We start from the raw sequence: 22,664 nt of genomic DNA, 5'->3' as shown, positions 1-22,664 counted from the left end.
TTGGTTAGATCAAAGCCTAGATGTTTTTGAAAGGAACTTACGTTAGTGCCATTGTATTCAAAGAGTATAACAATAGAATTTCAGGATGTCCTAGCTTGCTCTCACAGCCACTTGTAACCAAAGCCTCATGTATTTAGGGTCACTCTGATGCCTTAATCATTGCAGTTTGGTGAAGTGTTGAGCATGTGTTGAGTCACAGAGGCAGTTAACGTTTTTGTTAGTATGACCTCAGCAATTTCCATATTAACTTGTCCTGTGGACGAGTTACTCATTGTCAGTTCATTGGCTGTTTGTTTTTTCTTTTCCCATTGATCAAGCCTGTGGTCAGAAAGCTGATGTTTTTATTAATCATAGTAGTTTAGATGAAATGCAATTGCAGATCAGCTGGTAACTGATAATTCTCTTTTCCTTTGACAGACCTGGGAAGATCCAAACCATAGAGATATCTTTACAGGATGTTGTGGGGATAATGATCCCATTGATGTTTGTGAAATAGGTTCAAAGGTTTGTCTTCATGATGATTAATTTAATTTATCAATATTAATTTTAACAATTTGTTAATGACTTTTGGAAGAGAGGGGCAGATGGAAAACAAGGGCTGACCAAAGTATTAATAGAGGAATGGAGGAGGGAATAGGTGAGGAAATGGTGGGTAGTTAAAAAGGAGAGAAAAAGTATAATTTGGTATAATCTGTATGCTGGATAAAAGGGAAAATAAGAGATTGTCATGCTGGAGTTGTATGGCTGGACAGGGAGTTTCAGGTGATGGAGGAGGGAGTTAAGATTTTTGGGAAAAGGAAAAGATTTTTCTTTTTCCCCTTTTAGCAATACTGGAGCAAGGAATTGCTAGGAGATAGGGCAGCATCATGCACATAAAATTACAAGGCCAGACTCACAAAAGGGGTAGGTTTGAGTTTTATTGTGGGTGCAAACAGAAGTAAATCCCTCTTTGGAGGAGACAGGAAGCTGCTGAAGAGTTACGATGCAATAAGGTGCAGGAAATGCCATTAGTAGGTAAAGGGAAAGCCTCAGGTCATTGAAAGAAAATTCTACATAACTGGAGGCAGCAGAGAATGGAGCAGTCATCTGTGGTGTCAAAGATGGAGTTCTGAAATGAATGAATTTGGGAGAGTGCTGTTTCGGGATATTGTGGTCAAGGGGCAAGGTAGCTTCATTTGAGGAGCAGAATCTAAAGCTGAATTTTAAGGAATCCAGGAAGTTTTAAAGGGAATATTAACTGGTAGGGAGAAGTTTCCCAAGAAAATGCAAAAAAGAGTTGTGCTGGTATTTCTGGGGATGAGGTGTGTGTTTACATGTTTGTATTGGACTCTAGAGGAGGGAGTAGCAAGAGATAATTAAGACTTGAGAGGTGAGAGAAAGTGAAAAGGCAGGAATGAGTGAAAAAATTTGTATGAGATAGCTTTAACTTGCAGGTTGGTGTGAAGATTAAGGAGGTGGTGGGAGTAAGTGGGGTAGAAGACAAGGAGAAATTCTCTAGCTGGTCATCTGCTTAAATGCTGACTGGAGAATTGAGGGTTGATGAATAGCAGTGAAAAAGGCTGGTAACATTAAGTGGGTGTTTGCTGGATTTGTAGGTTTGCCTTGCAATTCTGTTAGCTGCTGGTCAAAAAATGTTGAGGTATTTTGTCTGTAAAATAAAAGGGAAATGTTCTGTGGTGTTTTCCAGATCTTTGTGAAGTTATCTTCTATTTCAGGTTCGTTCTTCTGGTGAGATTGTTCAGGTGAAGGTCTTGGGTGTTTTAGCTCTTGTTGATGAAGGAGAGACAGATTGGAAGATAATTGCTATTGGTGTGGATGATCCAGATGCTCAGAAAATCCATGGCAAGTATTTTTATCTTCTATAATGCAAGCTATGTCAGCTACTTGCACAGCAGAATGATACCCGAGTTTAGGCCACTCAGGGCAGACAGCAGAAAGGCAAGACTTTGTTTTATTGTTTAATTCAGGTGCTTCCTTCAAGGGAGTGCATGTGGGCTTTGACACTAAGCTTTTGAACAGTTCTCTTGGATTTTCAAGAGGACCTGTCATGCTGAAAGCTTTGACTTTTGAAACACAACTGCTTCAGAAAGTGACCTCTTAAACTTACAGGCTTCTCTCCTATGTAATTGTGCACATTAACCTGCTCAGATGATGTAGCTCTCCACTGTTTTCCCTGTTAATTGCTTTTATATTTGCAAGCATTTTGTTCCATTCTGAAAAGGGCTATATGTTTCCAGTGGTTTTGTCACTTGGAGCTGGGTTACTTCCAGGATTTCTGGACTAAAATGAGCTAGATTTTGCCTTTTAGCTTGAAAATTTGCAAACTAAACTGCTAATGCAGCTCAGCCTAATGTCGGCTTTTAACGGTGATTAACTGTGAAGGGGGAAATACCCTGTCCAGGCTTGTTCTCCTTGTCACCTTGCTTCTGGTATCCAAATGGAATTCACATAGCAAATGTGTCTATCTGGAACAGCACAAGGTGCAGTTCTGCTTACAGACTGTTCAATGAGAAGATGATACAGATGTGTTAAAACTGCAAGGAGTTAGGTTATTACAGCACAGGCTAAGTGCAGCTTTTTTTCTGGTTAAATGGGCATTCACTTCCTCAAATGCAGGGTTATTTAGAATAATGAGAATTCAAGGAGGAAGTTTGCCTAAAAGATAGTGATTGTTATGAGGCCAAAACCCATGTATAGCATCAGATCTGTAGAGTCAGAGCCTGCCCTTTGCTGATAGGGAGCACCCAGGCACAAAGTGGACTTTCTGTAAGAATAGGCCTACCCAGTAGCTTATTAAGGAATTAAGTTTTCACCCATTGAGGTTTCCTGGGTTTTGAATCTAAAGTAAGTGTATCACTGGACTGGCTCTTGCAGGGTGCTTTCACATGGAGAATTCTTGGCTTGTGGGAAAGGAGAGGAAGAAGAGAAAATGAGGAAAAGGAAACTCTTGCGTTGACACTGATTAAAATTATTGAGCAGGTGAATTATTATATTGTATTTATGACTTTAACCTCTTTGGCAGTTAGAGGTTAAGAAGTACATCTTAAGAAAATAGCAAGAGTTTGATGTTAATGTTAGAATCGGTTCACACCACTTTTTAATGTGCAATGAAATGTGGTCTGTCAGTGGTTAACAGACAAACAAGAAGCACTTTATTTCTCAGCACTGTGCTGTTTAACTCTCACCTTTTTTCCATGGCAATCTTTGAGAGGGTTTCATGAGAAAAGTGGATATGAGAATTTAAAAGGAGCCCACCAAGTGGGGTTAGAACTCAATTTACTACTAGGTTAAGTAGTTCAATATGAAAGCCTTCTATTTGTTTGTTTTTCAGGTAATGACTGATTTGTGTCAGTTGTTACAGCTTTTGTTTGTGAGGGGACTAAAGTTTTAGTCTAGTTCGAAGGAAAAAACCAAGGGTGGAGAAAGGGATGGGATGAACAAAGCAGTGCCCGTAGCTGATTCCTGTTGTTCATCCTTTCTAATCATAAAATGGGTGCAAAAATTCATGAAGAAAACTGTCTTTCTGAGGATCAGAGAAGTGCAGAAATATTTATCCTGTTCAATGCTATTTCCCTTTGAGATTGGAGCTGCTGTCCAGGATTTACAAAAGAAAGGGGGGGGGAGGGAGGGGAGGCAGGAGGGGAAGGAAAAAAGAAGCCCTCATCTGCTTTCACAAAACATGACTGGCTTGCAGTGTTTTAACAGCAGTCCTTTTTAGTCTGAAAACAAATCTGTTGAAGTAGGCAGTAAAATAAGTCCTTTTATATCTGTTTTACCCCCTTCCCAAAGATGTTAATTATTTCAGCATAAAGGGATAGCAGCTACAGATAAACTGGTATCTCCCTTAGTAATTGACGTGCTGCTGTGTTATCGTGGTGGCCTCCTAGGGAAAGATGAGGCTAAGTGTTGCCTTCTAAGTCTGTCCAGTCATTTTTGTATGATTTCAAATTGGACTGAGAATCATCACATTTGCTTTCAGCTCAGTATGTGCACAGCCCCCAGTGAACATTTGGAAAAGATAATTCTGAGACACCAGAGTGGTGATTACTTGCAAACCCCATCCTGAGCCCTCACAGTGTGTTAACTCCTCTTGCTGCTTTAAGCACACCCCAGGTACTCTGTATATTCTCCTTCTGGGATTGTGATCGTTCTCATAAGTGCAATTGATTTTTCTGAGACTTCACAGAACTTAAAACTGAGCAGTCCCAAGTTCTGAGCAGTTCTCATTGTTTATTCATAGCACTCCACTGTACTCTGTCCTGCAGGCATTTATTGATAAATACTGGTTTAAATTGGAAACCCTGCCTAGAACTCTCTCTTTCACACGTAGCAATGAGGAACTCTTAGTTTATAGTGACAATACCCGGGGACCATAAGCAATGCTTAGCACCTATTCAAGTGGGAACTGTCTCATCAGTGAGAATAGCAGGATTTTAGTGCCTTTTTGGACTGAGTTTGAAAGGTAATTTGTTGGAAATTATAGCAGTTAATGCTGGTGGGCATGGGGACAGCCTCACATCAAATACAAGGTGCAAGTTAGAGGCAGGTATCTGTATAAGAAAGTTTCTTTTAGACTAAAACTGGACTTCTTGAGCTTTATCTGTGTTAGGATGATTTGTCCTTGTGGCTACCTGAAAACCAATCTGCCGTCTTTCTGCTCAGACAGTTGCTAGGCAGATAGCCATGAGCAGACCAAACAAGTCTGGGAAAGGGCCTGAAAGCTCCTGGCACACTGAAACACTAAATCTTGATGGTGTGCTAGGGCTTGGCTGTTTGTATTTTTTGTTGTTGTCATTGCTTTTGGTTGGTTGGTTGATTTCTTCGGGGTTTTTTTTTGTTTGTTTGTTGTAAAACATTAGTCCGGAGAAGCAGCAAATTCTTGGAGTGGGGAGACTGCTTGTTTATGTCATCATTTGGATTTTATTGAATATATTGGAGTTCACATACTTACCTGATGTGCTTTGCTAGGTTGGACTCAGGTGTTTTCATGCAGTAATTTGGTCTGTATGGCATCTTCATGTTGGAGCAGAGGTTTTTGAAAATAGCTGGCAGTTGAAGCAAGAGGTCTGTTTGAAGCAGCTTATGAAAAGTCTGACTCTCCAAAGGTCACCTTACCTTCCCTGAGCAAATTGGACAAATCATTTTTGCTGGATGGCATTTTGATGGCCTGGAATCTTAGCAGCCATTTTTTGCTATTGCTCACTTGGAAAGCTCAACAGGAGTTGATGTCTGCTGGCTTTGTTGTGCTACTGTTTGCTGGCAGCGGGATAGTTAATTGTGCTGTGCTGCCCTGCTGCTTTTCCAGCATACAGATCAGGACTGACTTTACAAGTTAAGTGATCAAAACCTAAATGGCAATAACCAAGTATTTTGCATACTTTGTGCCATCATGTATTGTTATAGACCCTTACATATGAGTGTATTTATATGCAGAGAAGCAGCAGAGGCCCTGAAAACCTTTATTGTGGATTTTTGTAAGCATTCAGTATGAGAAAAAATTAATTATCTGTTCTGAGTCTCCCCTCCTACCCCCTCACACCATGCTGCACAAAATAGGCCTTTATATGGAGTGAGCTGCTGCTTCCTGTAAATGTTTATAAGATGTTATTAAAAACATATGTCCTCTCTTCCCACAGACCTTGTTTAAAAAGCTTGCTGCAAGCATGTTGTTTCAGCTTTCTTTGCAAGAAGCAGCATCTGTTGTACTAAAAATGGTAGTTTTGTGCAAGTGCTTTTGTTGCTCTTTTTTTGTGAAGCCAGATAGAATGGGGATCTGCATTTGCATTGGCTCACTCCCTTCACAGAGAGCTAGCAGCAGTTGTCTGTGCCAACATCTATAGAGATTTTCCTTATTGAGACTAAACTGCAACCCATAATGTCATTAGCCATTTATTTTTAACTTTGGTGTCTAGAAGAGTGGGGCCTGTGGTTGTATGTAGGCAGTATAAAGAAATGACCACCTAGAACCCAGTGCCTACGTCTTGACAATGCACCTGCAAGAACCTGACCTTTCTGCTCTGTCACTCTGAGCAGGCTGTGCTTGCAGAGATAAAACCACGTTAGGCCAGATACTGGGTTACTACTTCTGTACTTGCTCAGCCTCTTTTCACATCAGTGTGAGTGTGTAGCTCTAAGGGAAGGTAAGCAGTCAGGGAAAGAAAAAAACATCTAACAATGTCAACTGCAGAAAAAACATCTATGCTTGTGGGGTGTTCAGTGGCTGTCCTTCATAATAAAGAATAGTGAGGGGAGGGTGGGCATGACGGACAGTAACTTGCAAGCAACTAGGGAAACAAAAACAAGCACTGTATCCCCCTTAAGTCTCCAAAACCCAAATATACAGCTGCTGATATTTCAGGGGCTGTACAAAGGTGTAGCCTTATTCTGTGTAGTCTTTTTGCCTAGGCAAATTATTTTCCAGAGTGTGAAATTCAGAGAGATGATTCTGTCCATGGAGATGGTCATGCCTATCTTAAGGAGGTAATGAAAACCCGCCCCATAGCCTAGTCTAGTATTTGAATCATCTAAAGAAATATAACCAAAGCCTATAAATAAGGAGCAGCAGGTGAGGAAGGGCCAAGTTAGTAGAGAGTAAAGCACTTTTGGTAAGCAGGTGTCATGGGAGTAATAGGCAAGGAGGAGGATTTGACGTACGGAATTAGGAGGTAGGTTTGGACCAGGAACCAGAAAAAAAGTATTGTGTCTGGAGACACAAATATGGAGTTCATCCACTGCTAGGAGCCAAGGAAATTGTTTTACATGCTTGAGAAGCCACTCTCTTTTCAACAGGCACTAGAAATTGTGAGCTCAAGCCTCGCACGAGGGAGCACATGACTAGGGCCTCAGGATGGGAGGAAGGCCATTCCCTTGCCTGGAGAGAACAGCATGATAGACTGGAGGCCAGAAACCCATTTGAATGGGAGCTGCAGTTTTATTAGTGTCCAAATGATGAAGCCTTCCTCCAACCAAGACCCTGCCCTTTTCTGAATAATTTCTCTTGATCTCATTCACCCATTCCAGTGTAAGTGTTCTTGCGCTGTTAAACATGCCCTCCAGCTAGGAGACATGCCTCTAGCACGGCCTTATGTGCCCTCGCTTTGTTCTGGGATTGTGCCAGTGAAACTCCCTAATCTTCTGTAGTCAGATGGCCAGTGGCCAAGTTCAAACTGTGTTTTACTCCAAGTCCCTAAACATGTAGCCCTATTAAGTGTATGCAGAAGAAAAAATGTACATAGGATTCTTCAGAGCTTTATTTTGTTCTTTGGGTAGCGTGTGATCCAGTGGACTTTGGGAGTGGTGTCTACCAGATGCTTGTGAACACTCAACCTCTTCTCACATAGGTTTCATTTTACAGTTCAGTCCACATGCCAGCTCACTTGGTGGTCTACAGGGAATTGAATAATTTGTAGCACAAGACTTTGTCCACGTTCTCAGACTAACTTTTAAGAAGACACTTTAGGATGGAAAGCACATGACTAGATGTCAATTCCACAGACTCAGCAACTCTGAAAATCCATCTGGGATCATTGCCAGCCAGGATATGTCAATGAGTGGGGCATATCTGTGGGAGAAGAGAATGAAGTAGCCAAGCAGTGTGGAGAGAGAGTGAGAGAGAGTCAGGACATGAGAAATAAGCAAGTGACTTGCAAAATGCTTGAGGAGGAGACTAACACTATGGGAGGTAGCCTGGGCAGTGTGAAGTTATGAAATAGATGGAAGACCACAACAATAAAAAGTCAGTTCCTGTTTCCACCAGAAGTGACTGTAGGAGGGAAATAGATGGGAAGAGGAGGATTACACCAGCTGCAAAAAGTATTTGACTTTCAGAAAAGACAAAACCTTTCATTGTATCAGAATCAGTTAAAATTGTATTGAAGGCTTTACCATGTGAACATATTTCCAGAGAGTTAATTTGCCAAGGGGATGGGATGATAGGGACCACCTCACTGCAAGTGACAGGAGTGATGGTAGTCTCATGGGGACAATCCAGTGAAGTTTGACATGCAGAGCAGAAGTAAGCTTTTAAGCTCATGGTCTGTGTCTTTGCTGTAGCAGTACAGCCCTTGGGCAGAATTACGGTGTGACTGTTTAAATCTTTCTGTACCCACTGTGGCAGTGTTCCCAAGGGTGCCCTGCAAATGGCATACATTCCTCCATGTCCTGTTGAGTCGTTGCATGGCAGAATTACAGAAGTAAAGGTAGAGTTGGCTCTTCATTGTGAGTGTGTGTACATATCACGGGGTTATCAGTGGAGTTAGTGTTTAGTGCTCCTGGCATGTGTCTGTCTAGTGTCTAATGGGCTCCATTTAGAAGTAATGTGAGCAAAGGGATGCCTTTAATATAACTTCTGAGAAGTAAAGTTTGTATTTTGATTTGAGGTGCTGGTTTAAAAATCCCTGTGTTGAAATTGGGCTTACTGGCTATTCTTCCATTAAAAAAAATAAATTCCTGTAGTCTCTGCAGTTGCTGGGGAAAAAAATTTGCAATACTGAGATTATTCAGTATGGGAAGCTTTGCCTACTGAGATGAAAGCCTACAAATAACGAGTTTTCTTCTTCTGTCACAAATATGGTCCTTTTGGGCCTTAATTAATGAAAGGGCAGGAGCCAAGTGGTGTACCTGTTTAGTGTGGTTGTGAAATCATAAGATACCAACTATAAGCAGCTAATGTAATAAAGTGAAGTTTCCCCAATATTGAAAGTGCGCAGTGAAATCAAACTGCTTGCAGATCTCTTATGACACTTAAAAACACCAAAAGTTACAAAAACTGTGAGTAAAAATGACCAGTCCACTTTGTTTGTTTGTTTTCCTTTCCCTTTTTAACCTACAGATATTGCTGATGTCAAGAAGCACAAACCTGGTTACCTTGAGGCTACGCTTGACTGGTTCCAATTATATAAAATCCCTGATGGTAAACCAGAGAATCACTTTGCTTTCAGTGGAGAATTTAAAGACAAGGTGAAGATAATCCAAAATCAAAGATGCCTTGTTTTGTCATGTGGCCCCTTTTAATACATCCTACATTTTTTTAATTGTACATGGGGGGAGCTTTAACAAAAATAATTTTCATGAGAGACCTGTAAGTACAATTTATTAGACTAAGAATAAATAGTGTTTGCTGCCTTCCATTTTATTCAGGGAAATGCTTTGGTTATTAAAGGAAGTCTGCAGTCCTAATCCTGACAAGACTTAGACATTCATCTGTGTGTTTGTATGGTTTTCTCACAGCGTTTTCACTCTCCCTGGCAGAGGGAGGGTGAAACCCAGAGAGTCTTTTCAGGTATTCTTTTTTCAATCCTGATCAATAATAATTTTCCTGACTATGTAGTTTTTTAAGACTCTGCATTTTAAACAGACAAGGGGTTGCAGCTTTTCTGATACTTGGTATTTGCTGAAGACCTACTCTTTTCTGGTAATTCTATATAAAAGCATTTGAACTGGTTTTGACTTTAAGGCTGAAAAAATCTTGTTCCTTTTTTTTTTAAGGGGGGAGGGGGGGAAGAATGGCTTTTTGAACTACTTGCAGTAAAAATGGGCAGTATGTGAAAGGAGAGTGGACCTTGCTGAAGAAAATACCTGCCTTTTTCCAGAGGAAATTGGGTGTGATTTGAGTGAAAATCCTTTGCACACTCTGTGGGCTTTTTTTAGTGAAGAATCACAGGTCCCTAATGAGCGATGTCCATATGTCAGTTAGTTCAGCCTTGCAGTGTGGTATCAAAGTTCTAAAATGCCTTCTAAGCACCATAGGCAACTTGACATGTTTTGTCTTGTTAAAGAGATGCCCTGCTCCCCTCTGCACTGAAGCTGACTTTTAAACCAATCAAATGCATTGCTGCAAGGCTTGATAACCTGATCTCTCCCCTGTCCTCCCAGGAACTGCTCTCAGATTTTCCTGCCCTGTAAAGCTGAGTGTTGCTCTGCAGCAACAGTTTAACAGTGTCAGGCCACTGGAGTTGAGACTTGAGGCATGAAGTGTGCCCAAGGTAGCTGGTTTGGAGCATTTGAGTAATTCTTAAGCATTTTTAGAGACCCAGGATGTGGTGAAGCAAACATGGCTGTGCTCCAGCAGCTCTGGTGAAGTTCATAATGTTCCAGTGGCATTTGGCCACGTCACTCCCTGTTAGGAAATGTGAATGTTCTGTTGGCAGCTTTTTGAAAGCCAGTCTAGATATCATCATCTGGACACTGAGGGCTTGTTTTATGTTACTGTTTTGAAGCTTCTTTGTCCCTGTCCTGCCCTCAATACTACTTTTCTTTTCAACAAACAAACAATTAACCAGCTGACATCTTAATGTTATTGCAAATGCTTAAATATATGATTGGGCAATTAATAAAGTAAGTGCAACTTTTGCCACTGGAGGGGAAACCTCAGCTCTGATGCTGAGCTGCCCCAGTAATAGAACAGAAGAGCCAGAGCTCACACATTCTGTCCCATTTACAGTATCACAGTATATCACAGTATCACTAAGGTTGGAAGAGACCTCGAGGATCATTGAGTCCAACCTGTCACCACAGACCTCATGACTAGACCATGGCACCAAGTGCCACATCCAATCCCCTCTTGAACACCTCCAGGGATGGTGACTCCACCACCTCCCTGGGCAGCCCATTCCAATGACGAACGACTCGCTCAGTGAAGAACTTTCTCCTCACCTCGAGTCTAAACCTCCCCTGGCACAGCTTGAGACTGTGTCCCCTTGTTCTAGTGCTGGTTGCCTGGGAGAAGAGACCAACCCTTTCCTGGCTACAAACACCTTTCAGGTAGTTGTAGAGGGCAATGAGGTCACCCCTGAGCCTCCTCTTCTCCAGGCTAAACAATCCCAGCTCCCTCAGCCTCTCCTCATGGGGCTTGTGCTCAAGGCCTCTCCCCAGCCTCGTTGCCCTTTTCTGGACACGTTCAAGTGTCTCAATGTCCTTCCTTAACTGAGGGGCCCAGAACTGGACACAGCACTCAAGGTGTGGCCTAACCAGTGCAGAGTACAAGGGCACAATGACTTCCCTGCTCCTGCTGGCCACACTATTCCTAATGCAGGCCAGGATGCCATTGGCCCTCTTGGCCACCTGGGCACACTGCTGGCTCATGTTTAGGCAGCTGTCAATGTAGGACATGGTGCAGGTCCCTACAGCTGTAGGTGTCTGCTTAGCATCTAGTGCTGATACTGTATTTTTATGTGCATTTTCTGGCTGTGAAGTGAGGGGAAAGTCCTGAACACGTTGGCAGCGTATTTGATAGATAGTGAAGTCTGTTTCTTTTTTTGTAAAAACAAGTGTTACATTTTCCAGAAATTTAATGAGGCCTCAAAGGAGGCCCCTTAAAATAACACATGAAGCAGTATGTTTTAGTACTCTAGTTCTGTGGCTTGGTTTATTTTTTTTTATTTTTTTTATTACTAATTCATAAAACTTTTTTTTTCATTGATGTGAACTAGGATTTTGCTGTTGAAATTATTAAATCCACCCATGAATACTGGAAAGCTTTAATTCACAAAAAAGCTGATGGAGGTGATATTAAATGGTAAGTATGCATCTTTTCCTCTTTGTGTCATGATGTACTAATGGCATGCAACATGTGGCAGCTGTGCATGAACTACCTAAAATTTTTTTACTTTGAGATGCCAAGAATAGTCATGGCTTTGATGATTAGTTGCTAAGAGACTATGAATGTCTAATTGGAGATTTATGATGATGATTTACTGACAAATGGTTCCAAAAATACATTGAGCATATAAAAGTGACCTAGATTCGTTCAGCTTTGGAGAAATGGGCCCAGAGTGTCTGTTCAGGATCATTTTGGGAGAGTGATGACAGAGAGAGTGATTGCCCATTGGAATGGGCTGCCTGGGGAGGTGGTGGAGTCACCGTCATTGGAGCTGTTCAGGAGGAGACTTGATGGGGTGCTTGGTGCCATGGTTTAGTTGATTAGGTGGTGTTGGATTAGTTGATAGGTTGGACACGATGACCTTGAAGGTCTCTTCCAACCTGGTCTGGTCCATTCTATTCCATGTAAATGTCACTGTTATTCCATCCTTCAGTGCTGTATTACTCTGTTGCAAAATTCTGTTGGAGCTTAGCTTTCCCCAGTTTTTAGTTGCTCTCTGGAATGAGCGAACCAAGTTATTGTTCTTTACTAGCCTTTGTCCTGGTCTAAATTAAACTGGACTTATATTAAGTTCTCTGGACTGGTTTACATTGGCAGTTCTTGCACCAGAGGCCCTGAAGAGCAGGCAGATACCTTTGCTTTGTGCTTTCCAAAGGCTGTATGTTGCTGCTAGCTAAACCTGAGGCTAAAGGCTGTGGGGGAAGCTGTGCTTTCAGTCACTGTCAACTTCTAATTTATTGGAATACGTGACATTCTGTCTTGAAGATGGACATTCTGTCTTGTCTTGAACACCTTAGCAGTTGGACAGGTTGGTAGTTCTACTTCAGCCTGGCAAGAATATTCAATGTTTGGCCTTGATAATTTTAGATGCACTTTGAGCTTCAGGTTGATGGAAAAAATACTGAAGATTTCAGTTCTGCTTTGAGGAATTGAACCTTTTGCTGTTTACTGTGCAGGACCTTAAAAACCAAAGTCACTTTTGGTGTGAAAGGATGTACATTAGTGTGGAAACATTTCTGCTAAGTTTTTGGTCACAGAGTTTGTCTGCTCTCTGGAAGCAGTACAGGGGTCTGCTGCTTTGTGTAGGAACAGAATTTTTACCTGTTTTTCCTCCTCCTTGTTAGATGCTGCAGGCAGGTTACTACAAATCAAAGGTGGCCCTTTAAGGCACAAGAGACACCATCTGTGCTAGCCACGTAGGTGTTCTTGAACTCCCCAAGAAGTACCAGTTTATCTCTGCTGACTTTCAGGAGATTTTGTTTCTTAAGTGTGATCCTCTGAATTGTAGCCAAGTGAACTGCCAGAAGCACCAAGTATGAGCATGGCTTGCATTAGTATAGAATATATTATCTAAAAAGGCTCTAAACCCCAAAGAAACAAAATATAGCCATCCTCACACCTGCTCCCTTCTAGCTTTACTGGCTGCTTTGTGGTTTTGGCTTACTCATTTCTTGCAGATACACATTTCTGAGCTCTTTATGTGAAGGTATTTCTTTTTCCTACTGATAAATAAAACGCTTTTAAAATGGTTTTTTGTTTGTTTTTCTATTTTAGCACAAATGTTCTGGTGAGTGGCAGCCCGTTTTGTTGCAGTGAGGAGGATGCCCGAGCAATCGTGCAGTCGGTAAGGATAATACTTACTTTGGGTTTTTTGCCCCCACCCTTGTGTTTTTAAGAATGATTAATAGGAAAATATTCAGAGCTGAAAACTGAAACAAACAAGAAAAAGTAACTGAAATGGTCCTGAAAAATTCAAGGCATAAAGTAAAAGGAAAAAATACAAAGGCTGTGGGGGAAATGTAAGCTTTACAATACAAACCTTTCATTGCACCGGTCCAATTGTGCTTTCTGGCAGGTTCATTACTGTTCTGGTGGGGTTTTTTTTGTTTTGTTTTCCTTTTTCTCCCTCTGCAGTGCTGTTTCATCTGATCCTGAATAGCAAGATGGACTGCTATTTGTATCTAGCCTGCTGTCTTCTCTGTCTCCCCTGTTGCCATGAGTTACCACCCAGTGTTAGAACTCATTGACTAGCTGACTGGAGTCCCTAATCACTAAAGGGATCCTTTGTTTGTCTACTTGCATAATTAAATACATTGCTGTAGTAGAGGGGATGCTTTTTTTCAGTGTTCCTTAAAGAGTGCCTGTCATATTCAGAAAATTAACATAAAATTAAAACATGTGGATTTCCTGTTCAGGCAAGAAAAATGTCCTGCAGGTCTGATGCTTTCATGTGCAAATGCTGGTGGAGGAGAATTTCTTCCATTTAAAATCCACTAGTTTGGATGCCAAAAATTAAGCAAAGTTAGCAGAAATTACATGGAAGTACCTTTGAGTATTGCCTGGGTTGTTTATTTTTTTACATCTGCTTTGACTGAGCCTGTGCTGATGACCATGTAAGTGTGGCAGGTATTTTGCACACAGTAGTCACAGTACTTGTGCAAATTCAGGTGTCAGAGGAGGCAGCATTCACTGTCTGTGCACTTAACATTCCAACAGCATTTCTAGTAAGAATGTGTTGTGACAAAAACACCACCCAGGACAAGCAAATAAGACTGCCTGCCAGTTGAAAAGAAAAGTCCTTAAGAAGTGCCAAACCTCACTGCTTTTCCTATTCAGATCTCTTGCTTTCAGCATGTCTTTAAAAGTACCTTTGTGGTTGCATTTGTGAACGTTGATTAATGAGACTGTAAGCTTTAGATGAAAAATCATTTTGGATTTCAAATGTGGTTTTAGGAATGTCAGTCACAGCTGTATGCAAAAATTTCCTTCCCCTGTACTTTGTGATTTACAGTAACTTCTAGTGAGTGATTAAATGCAACTAAAATTTCAAATTCAGAGGTATTTGCACGGTACTAAACCTGCAAAGATCTTTTGTCTTGCATTTTGTGCTTTGAAGCATGTGTGGATTTTAACAGCATGTGCTGTTAAAATCAGCAGTATCTGTTAATTTGTCTCTTTTTCATGTTTGTTTTTTATTTTCTGGGGGAAGGCTAGTAAAACCAGCTCACAAATTAGGTATCTTGTATCAAACTAGGATGTCTTTTGCTATAAGCTGCTTCCTTCCTTATCAATTGTTATCATTTCCTGGCTTTTCCGTGCCTCACATTATTTTCTTTTAAATGATACTAGTGTTGTGAAGTTGTCATCACATACTTTCCATTGTTCTGTTTCAGTTCAGTCTAAGTATTTTAATGTGCCTTTGTAGGGTACTGTCTCTTGGTATTTTTCAGACAGGGAAGAAAAGGCAGTGCTCTTTTAAATACTGCTCATACTGCACGTGATTTCCAGTCTAAGAAAACTAGGCAGAGTAAAATGCTCTTGAAATACGAATGGTGGAGAGTCAAACTCTCAATATAATCAAGGAGGTTGACTTGCACATTTTAAGCAGATATCTTTTTGTCTAGTATATTGCACTGCCCACTTTGGTTGTCAGGCGTTCATCTCTTTCAAACTGAAGTGAAAGTACGTGGGTGCTGGCTGCAGAATTTTAATTGCTCTAGTAATTTTAAATGAAAGCTGCCTGTGTCTGTCTGGGAGTTTTGTTTGGGGTTTTTTGTTTGGCTTTTTTTGTTTGCTTTGTTTTTTAACTAAAGGCAGATAAATGTTCTTCTAATGAATGTTAATCTATTAACTTTTGAATAACAACTGAAGAATGAAAGCTGAGGTAGAGTTTTTTGTATGCAAGTACAGTGGGAAACATCTTTCAGCTACTGCAAAATTTCTGAGCTACTTGGGCAGGAGAGCTGGCTCCCTACAATTCTGTTTCCTGAGTCAGGCTCCAATTACAGAATTCTGGAGTGGGTACTAATTGTAATCAGTCAGGTATGTTGAGGTGTCAAAACAAAAACAGCCCCAAAACTCAGCAAAAAAACCCAAACCACACAAAACCCCAGAGGCAGCACTCAGTATTCTTCTAAATTTTTCTTTTTTTCTTTTCTGATAAGCAAGGGAACTATCTCTAAGAACCAAATGGAAGACAAACAAGTTCTTACTAAATCGTGCAGTAATCAGAATCTCATATAGATTTTGATTGAGTAGGTTTCAAGGTAACTGCTGTTGATTTCAGTAGGATTTATTTATTATTTGTCTTTTCATTAGGGACTAGAATGGCTTGTCTGTATTGGGAAATTTTCACTCCAAGTTAGTTTCCAGATGGTTGGCCCTGTGTACTGTCATCTGTGGTGGCAAACTAGGAATGATTCTACATCTGGTGAAGTTGACATACCTAGTCAGTCCCAAAGAAACAAGATAATTCTTTCCTATAGGAACACATACTAAACATCTGAACCAGCCCCTTGCAACTGCAAACCCAGCTGAATTTTAACACTAGGTGGTGAGAATTTCTAGTGTTCTCTAGCCTCTGAAAATGTTTTCATCTCTTTCTCAGCTCCACTCTTTAGTGTATATTGAAAATTCAACATAGGAGGAATAGAGCTATGTAGCCAAGTGTGTTAGTGCTAAGATGTACTTCTTTTTTCAGGCTTTTAAGTGTTGCCATCTGTAAAACTGACCAGGACAGCCAAGCCTTTGTTTGACATTAATCCTGAGAACTGCTTGCTCCTTTGCTCGCTTGCTCTGTGAAGAAGCTGCTGAGGACTTTGCAAGTTGGAAAATCTCCAAGACAATCTATATATAGTTAGTAGAGCAGTGTTTTGCAGACTGGCCACATAATTCTTCCCTAATAATATGAGAAAATGAACTTCGAGAGATGAAGTCACTTTTTGATAAACTGCAGAACAGTGTCCTGCAGGGGAAAAATTTTGGCCTTTCTTGATAATTTAGAAAACCTCCAGTAATCTATGTCTTTGCTAATGTGTTTTGAATAAATCAGACTTAAGCAGGGAAGTCTGTTAGCTGCCCTTCTCCCTCCATGTTTTCTGAGAGGGTATTTCCCTTTGGAACTTAACCAAAGCAAGATTTTTCTGTTTGGTTGTGAAACAAAAGTTTGGTAAGGTTTTTGCTCTCATTTGTTTTGAATGGTTGGGTTTTGGTTTGGTCTCTTGGTTGTTTGGGGGATTTTTTAACCTTGAATTAGTAAGACAAGGCATGCCACTGCATAGTGGTGTATCTGGCTTTGGAATGGACCTGAACTTAGAAAGCTACATTTTAAAACTATTTGTCACTTTCTACAGAACTGAATCCTACTGCATCAAAATGTAGTTGTAAAATAGCTTAACTGCACATTTGTTTGAAAATTGTGGCTGTGTGTGGATATCATCTAAGTGCTGGGTCCTGCACATTGGCCACAACAACCCCATGCAGAGCTACAGGCTGGGGTCAGAGTGGCTAGAGAGCAGTCAGGCTGAGAGGGACCTGGGGGTGTTGGTTGACGGTAGGCTGAACATGAGCCTGCAGTATGCCCAGGCAGCCAAGAGGGCCAATGGCATCCTGGCCTGCATCAGGAACAGTGTGGCCAGCAGGAGCAGGGAGGTCATTCTGCCCCTGTACACTGCACTGGTTAGGCCACACCTCGAGTCCTGTGTCCAGTTCTGGGCCCCTCAGTTTAGGAAGGATGTTGACTTGCTGGAATGAGTCCAGAGAAGAGCAACAAAGTTGGTGAGGATTTTGGAACACAAGCCCTATGAGGAGAGGCTGAGGGAGCTGGGGTTGCTTAGCCTGGAGAAGAGGAGACTCAGGGGTGACCTTATTACTCTCTACAACTACCTGAAGGGAGGTTGTAGACAGATGGATGTTGGTCTCTTCTCCCAGGCAGCCAGTACCAGAACAAGAGGACACAGTCTCAGGCTGCGCCAGGGGAGGTTTAGGTTGGATGTTAGGAAAAAGTTCTATACAGAGAGAGTGATTGCCCATTGGAATGGGCTGCCTGGGGAGGTGGTGGAGTCGCCGTCATTGGATGTTTTCAGGAGAAGACTTGATGGGGTGCTTGGTGCCGTGGGTTAATTGTTTAGGTGGTGTTGGATTGGTTGATGGGTTGGACGCGATGATCTTGAAGGTCTCTTCCAACCTGGTTTATTCTATGTATATAATCACGTGTATACTTTCATGCTGAGAGGAATAGTAATGGATTTGGGAAGGGGATTTTACAGCAAATCCTGTTATCCTCAAAGACAAAACATAGGAAAATTCACTTCACCTTAGGTAAGGTGTTAATCTCACTCATTACTAGTGTGTTTCTTTTGTCATCTATGAGCAAGCAAGAAATGTGTGCAGTATTTGGGGCGGGGGGGTGGCGGCACGGGGAAGAGAAAATCTGTGAGGTAGAACATTGCTGTGTAGGGGCAACAGAATGTTCTATTTATTAACATGTCTTGAGCCCAGCAGTAAATATCTTTGAGCTTGGGTGCTACCTGTGAAACTTCAGCTAAACACTGATGTATTGGTTTCTGTTTGTTGTGGCTTTTCTAGGCACCAGTGCCTGCGACTGGAGATTCCCTTCCCCCAGAAGGTATGCTTTTGCCAAATGCCATGTGATTTCTTGAAATTGTTCTGGTCAAAAATTGACATAAGAACTATAGTGTTGAAAAAAGGTGGGTTTGTGCACATGAGAATGACAATCCTTATAATGCTTGTCAGTAAGTACAACACGGGCAGAAATTCATGAATGGTTCGTGGGAGATTGCTGGTGAGTGTGAGTCAAAGTGTAGTTCAGAAAAAAAGATGAGAAGACTAAATTTTTCTGTCACTGATTGTGGAAGGCAAATGTATCCTTTTTAAAGAAGAAAGGTTGCTTTGCCTTAGTTTTTCTCATTCTTCACAACAGATCACTAATCAAGTAAACAACCATTTCCCTACAAGTGACATAACTGTGCTTAAGTTTCAAATGTCAGTGAAGAAAAAAATTCTCTTTCACCATTAAGACTGTTAACAGAATGTTTGGTTTTCATCAATAAATAATCATGGATCCTACATTTTCCTTAGCTACTTGAAAAAAAGGAGAGGTTTTTTTCCTGTGGAGGAGACATACATGCTTTTTGAGATGGAGGAGGTGACAGAAACACCGAGAGAAACTTTGTTGTGAGTTGAGTTGCAGACAGTTTGCAAAGTAACATCTGTGTAGCCCATGTCAAGTTGCATTCCTTTTGCCCTTATTTGGTATGCCAATAAATAGCATTTATTTACTGAAGTATGGTGTCTCACCTCTGACAGACAACTGAACATAATCTCCCTGATCTTTGATGTATTCCAGGGATGGTCACTTTGCTGTTGTAACTTGGTGCAGGACTGGTTCAGCCAAACTGAAAAGATACTCTTTGAGGTTGTGCTTTACACAGGCTGGGGATAGAGTTCATCCAGGAGCATGGTTATGAGAGAGGAGGTTGTTGCTTTTTCAAGTGTTTGTGTCTGGCTAGTTGTGTAGAACTAATGTGGTTCTTGATGTGTTTTGTTTGTTTCTTGTAGTTGATTCCTGGTACTTTTTTCCGAAGTGATGGCCACAGTGTTATGAAGCTGCATCATCAAATCTTAAATTCATCCTTTTTTTGAAGACAGGCAGAAGCACTAATTGTTGGATTCCTGTTGAAACAACTTTTCAGCTTGTGTAAGCCTTCTCTCATGTAAATAAACACTGACATTGTAAAATGAGTGTTTCCTTTTTGTGTCTTCCTTTGTGAAGGGTGGAGCAGAGGGAAGTGGAGGACTGGCTTGCTTGTTTGTTTCTGAATTTCAGAACTTCAGAATTGCTCCTGTCCACTCACAAAGTATGGCAACAAATGAGATGGGAGATAAGGTGTCTTCAACCTTGTTCTTCAGATTTTTGAATAATGCAATCATCAGATGCTTAGAGGACTGTTAATTTGTGTCTTAGGACTTGTCTGGACACCCTGACTGTAATCCTTTATGTAATAAGCTTAGAAGTTTACTGTCGTCTTTAGTATGTGACTTGTTCCCACAGTTGTATTCGCTTTTGTGCCCAATTGTCTTTGCTTCCCAAAGTTATGAGCAGAGCACGTTTGCTTAGAAAAAACAAAAGCTCTAAATCACTCTAAAGAGTAATTCAGCTAGGAAGGGCTAATGCTGTACAACTGAAGGATGCATGTGTGCTCTCTGTGCTCCATCCTGTTTGGATAACTTGTGTGTTTCATCACACAGGAAGGACTTTCCTTATAGAAAACTTCCATTTTTAGACTTGTTTATGCCTGGAGGCTTTAGATAGTTCCTCATGAAGTGAGACAAGGTTAATAAAATGCATAGAACTGAGCTTTGTGTTTTCATAGTAAAAATACCTGCCTTTTTTCTACTGCAGGGTAATATCTGGTCTGTCTGTACCCAGAGTGTTCATTAAAAACGAAATCAAAAAAAGCCAGCTGTTAAGTGGAAAGGGAGGAAATGATAATATAGACAGACAGATGTATCCAGCTTGTTACTGAGACCAAAGGTGAGCATAGTCTGCTTTGAATGACAACTGAATCAAAAGGTTAATGTTTCTGACACATGATGGAAGTGGAAGATAAAGAAACGAAGAAGTTATGCTGTGGCATGCCATAGAGAACTAACTCTCTGATAAAGAGTGTGTTGCAGGTAAGAAAGCTGTCACCTGTGGCAATGCTTGTTTGATTTTTAGGAGATTATTCTCCTGATGTAGAGATTTACTCCTAGAATATTGTCTGGTGTATAAGCACCAGTCACTCCAGTTTTTAGTCAAGAGATATGTTACATGAAACACACATTCATGCTTTATTTTATCCTTTAGCATTCTAAGTACAAGCAGCACTATACCTAAAGATATGCTGGTCTGTTGTTAAAAGTAGATTAAGTGTCTCCCTAGTGTCTTGGGTTCATGTGCAGCCAGCCCCTCAGTATGAGATTACTCTGATTAGAGGTAAGTGCTTGGAGAGTGCAGAGCAGCTGCTTTATTAGCCTGTGTGCTGGCACATCTAGGAGGCTTGCTGTTCTGTAAAGTGCTTAGGTACAGCTGGACAATAAAGGGTGCTGTGTGAAATCAAATTCTCTTCCCTATGCAGTGGTCACTGCTGTCCTTTTTGGATTTACGTGGTTTGGGTTTTTTGAGGCATAGAATGAAGAGCCTTGTGCATATGAAAATCAAGTATTGATTGCAAACCTAGCCATGCTGAACTGTCAAGAGTTGGGCAGAAGTTACTTCAATTTTATTTCAAATAATTTATAACTGTGTCAATGGCATGTGGTTAGGAGTTCAGAAGGAGGAACAAATTTCTGGGTCAGAAAATCATACAGTGTTTGGGAAAGCTGAAAATTGAAGTGGTTGGAAATGCCTAATACAGTGATAAATTCGAAAATGTGGAATAGTTCTTACATCAAAGTGTATAAACGGGTGACACTTTAAGTTTCAGCCTGCTTTCAACAGGTGTTCATGTACATTTTCTGAAGGTTTTTCCCGAGTGGGATAAAAAGATGCACTGTGGTGTGCAGCCTTGCCGCTCAAATGTGCTGAATGCCACTAATGTGGATTCCAGAAATGAGGTGTGTAAGGAAATAACTGCATAGAGAATGACTGCTCCTAAGAGGATTAGGGGGTAGGACAGAGAAACTAGACTTTATTTTTTCAGATCCCCTTAAGAAAAAACAAGTCTGTGCAGTAAATGCATTCTTTAATTTTCTTCTGGCTTTATTTGCATGTTGGGTCTTGTTTGCATTTTTATGCCCACATTGTTTGTATTTAAATCTGATTTTGTTATCACAGTTATAGTGGGAAGCTTAGTGTAGCAGTATTTACTTCACAGTATCACAGTATAACTAAGGTTGGAAGAGACCTTGAGGATCATCGAATCCAACCTGTCTCCACAGACCTCATGACTAGACTATGGCACCAACTGCTTTTGTCAAAAGAACTTTTAAAACTGTTTGTGTCTGATAGCAGTACTTCCTGGAAAGATGTCTCCAAGGGGAAATAAAACTCTTTTTCCTTTTCTTAGGAAATTAAAGTGTAGTTTCTGTGTTGAATGTATAATACACTTATACATATATTTATTTCAAGGATGACTTTGCATCTGAACTTTCTATTTTGGAGAGAAAGGAGAGGTGCTGGTTGGTTGGTTTGGTGTTTTTCTCCTCTCACTGTTGTGATAGTGAAGATTTTTTACATGTGTAAATCATCTGCTGTTCAAAATAGTACCATTTGCTGGCGTGGAATCCACACTTCAGTTCCCCCAGTCGAAAATGAGGTTTTAGTTGTGTGGAAATAATGTTCATAAAGTAATGGTGAAAACAGTATACTGTTGTCACTGTTAGAACCCTGTTTTCGTGCTGTCACCAGCAATGTACATCCTCTGAAAATCCCCAGAAGAACAGACAATGATTCTGAAGTGTGTTTTGGAGAACTGTTGATGGATATTATGCAAAGAGAGCTTTACCATAACTAGTCTGTGATTGGCGTTTTTGTTAGCGCTTGAGAGCTATGGCATGAAGCAGCCCTGAACTAACCAAAGTATTATTTCATGCTTCTCTTGGCTTTTACTGGGATTGAATGTCTTTCTGAATTGTAGTTCAGTTTTAGTCCAGATAAAAGGCCAATCCAGTATTAAGTCAGTAGGGTACACATGTTTTTTAGTGTTTTTCTTTCTGTGAATCTTAAGGTGATTTCTTACCTGGTTTGATAAGCTGGAGTTTACCTATGAGGACAAGAGATCTCGGATTTTGAGAACAAAGAGTTGAAAAGTTAGCTGGAAGAGAACAGAAAGGATGGAAGACAAATCTGGGAGGTTTGGGCAAAGAGTCACAGAAATTCCTGAGAACAGTTTTGCCTAGATACTGCAGCAATACATAACACCACTGATTTCATGTGACTGGAGAGATCAAGAAGATGTATTTACCAAGGAAGGAGAACATCTGCCTACCACACAGAAGTGGGAATTTCATCCCCTCAGTGCCTGGAAATAGTTTTTAATCTTTGGTCTCCTGAAATGGGGAAAACAATGAAAAGCAGCCATTGTGTTTATTGTGGAGTTGGCTTTCTGGAGGCATTTTACATTGTGTACAGGTGACCTGGGTGCTCAGTGGCGTTGACTGACTTACCCACATGTGGTCTTTGGTTTCTCACAGCTTACTGCTCTGTGCAACAGGAGGCTGGATGTATCCAGTGTTGTCTCCTTGAATCTATGGATGAGGTCTAGAGGGTAGACCAAAAAAC

At 40.9% G+C, this 22,664-nt stretch overlaps 1 protein-coding gene across 1 annotated transcript in view; it reads left to right on the top strand.

Moving 5' to 3' along the window:
• Positions 1 to 19,155, top strand: part of PPA2 (inorganic pyrophosphatase 2) — a 37,619-nt gene extending 18,464 nt beyond the window's left edge. The window contains exons 6-12 of the mRNA XM_054161246.1: positions 418 to 504; positions 1,716 to 1,842; positions 8,831 to 8,958; positions 11,430 to 11,515; positions 13,154 to 13,223; positions 17,966 to 18,005; positions 18,959 to 19,155. Coding sequence (XP_054017221.1) covers positions 418 to 504; positions 1,716 to 1,842; positions 8,831 to 8,958; positions 11,430 to 11,515; positions 13,154 to 13,223; positions 17,966 to 18,005; positions 18,959 to 18,987 — 567 coding nt within the window. The 3' untranslated portion in view covers positions 18,988 to 19,155. The remainder of the gene's footprint in view (positions 1 to 417; positions 505 to 1,715; positions 1,843 to 8,830; positions 8,959 to 11,429; positions 11,516 to 13,153; positions 13,224 to 17,965; positions 18,006 to 18,958) is intronic.
• The last annotated feature ends 3,509 nt before the right edge of the window (positions 19,156 to 22,664 follow it).

Source organism: Dryobates pubescens, chromosome 1 (genome assembly GCF_014839835.1).
Source record: "Dryobates pubescens isolate bDryPub1 chromosome 1, bDryPub1.pri, whole genome shotgun sequence".
Classification (NCBI taxonomy): Eukaryota; Metazoa; Chordata; class Aves; order Piciformes; family Picidae; genus Dryobates; species Dryobates pubescens.
The sequence above is the reverse complement of the archived record's forward strand: the minus strand, read 5'-3'. Positions and strand labels throughout refer to the sequence as shown.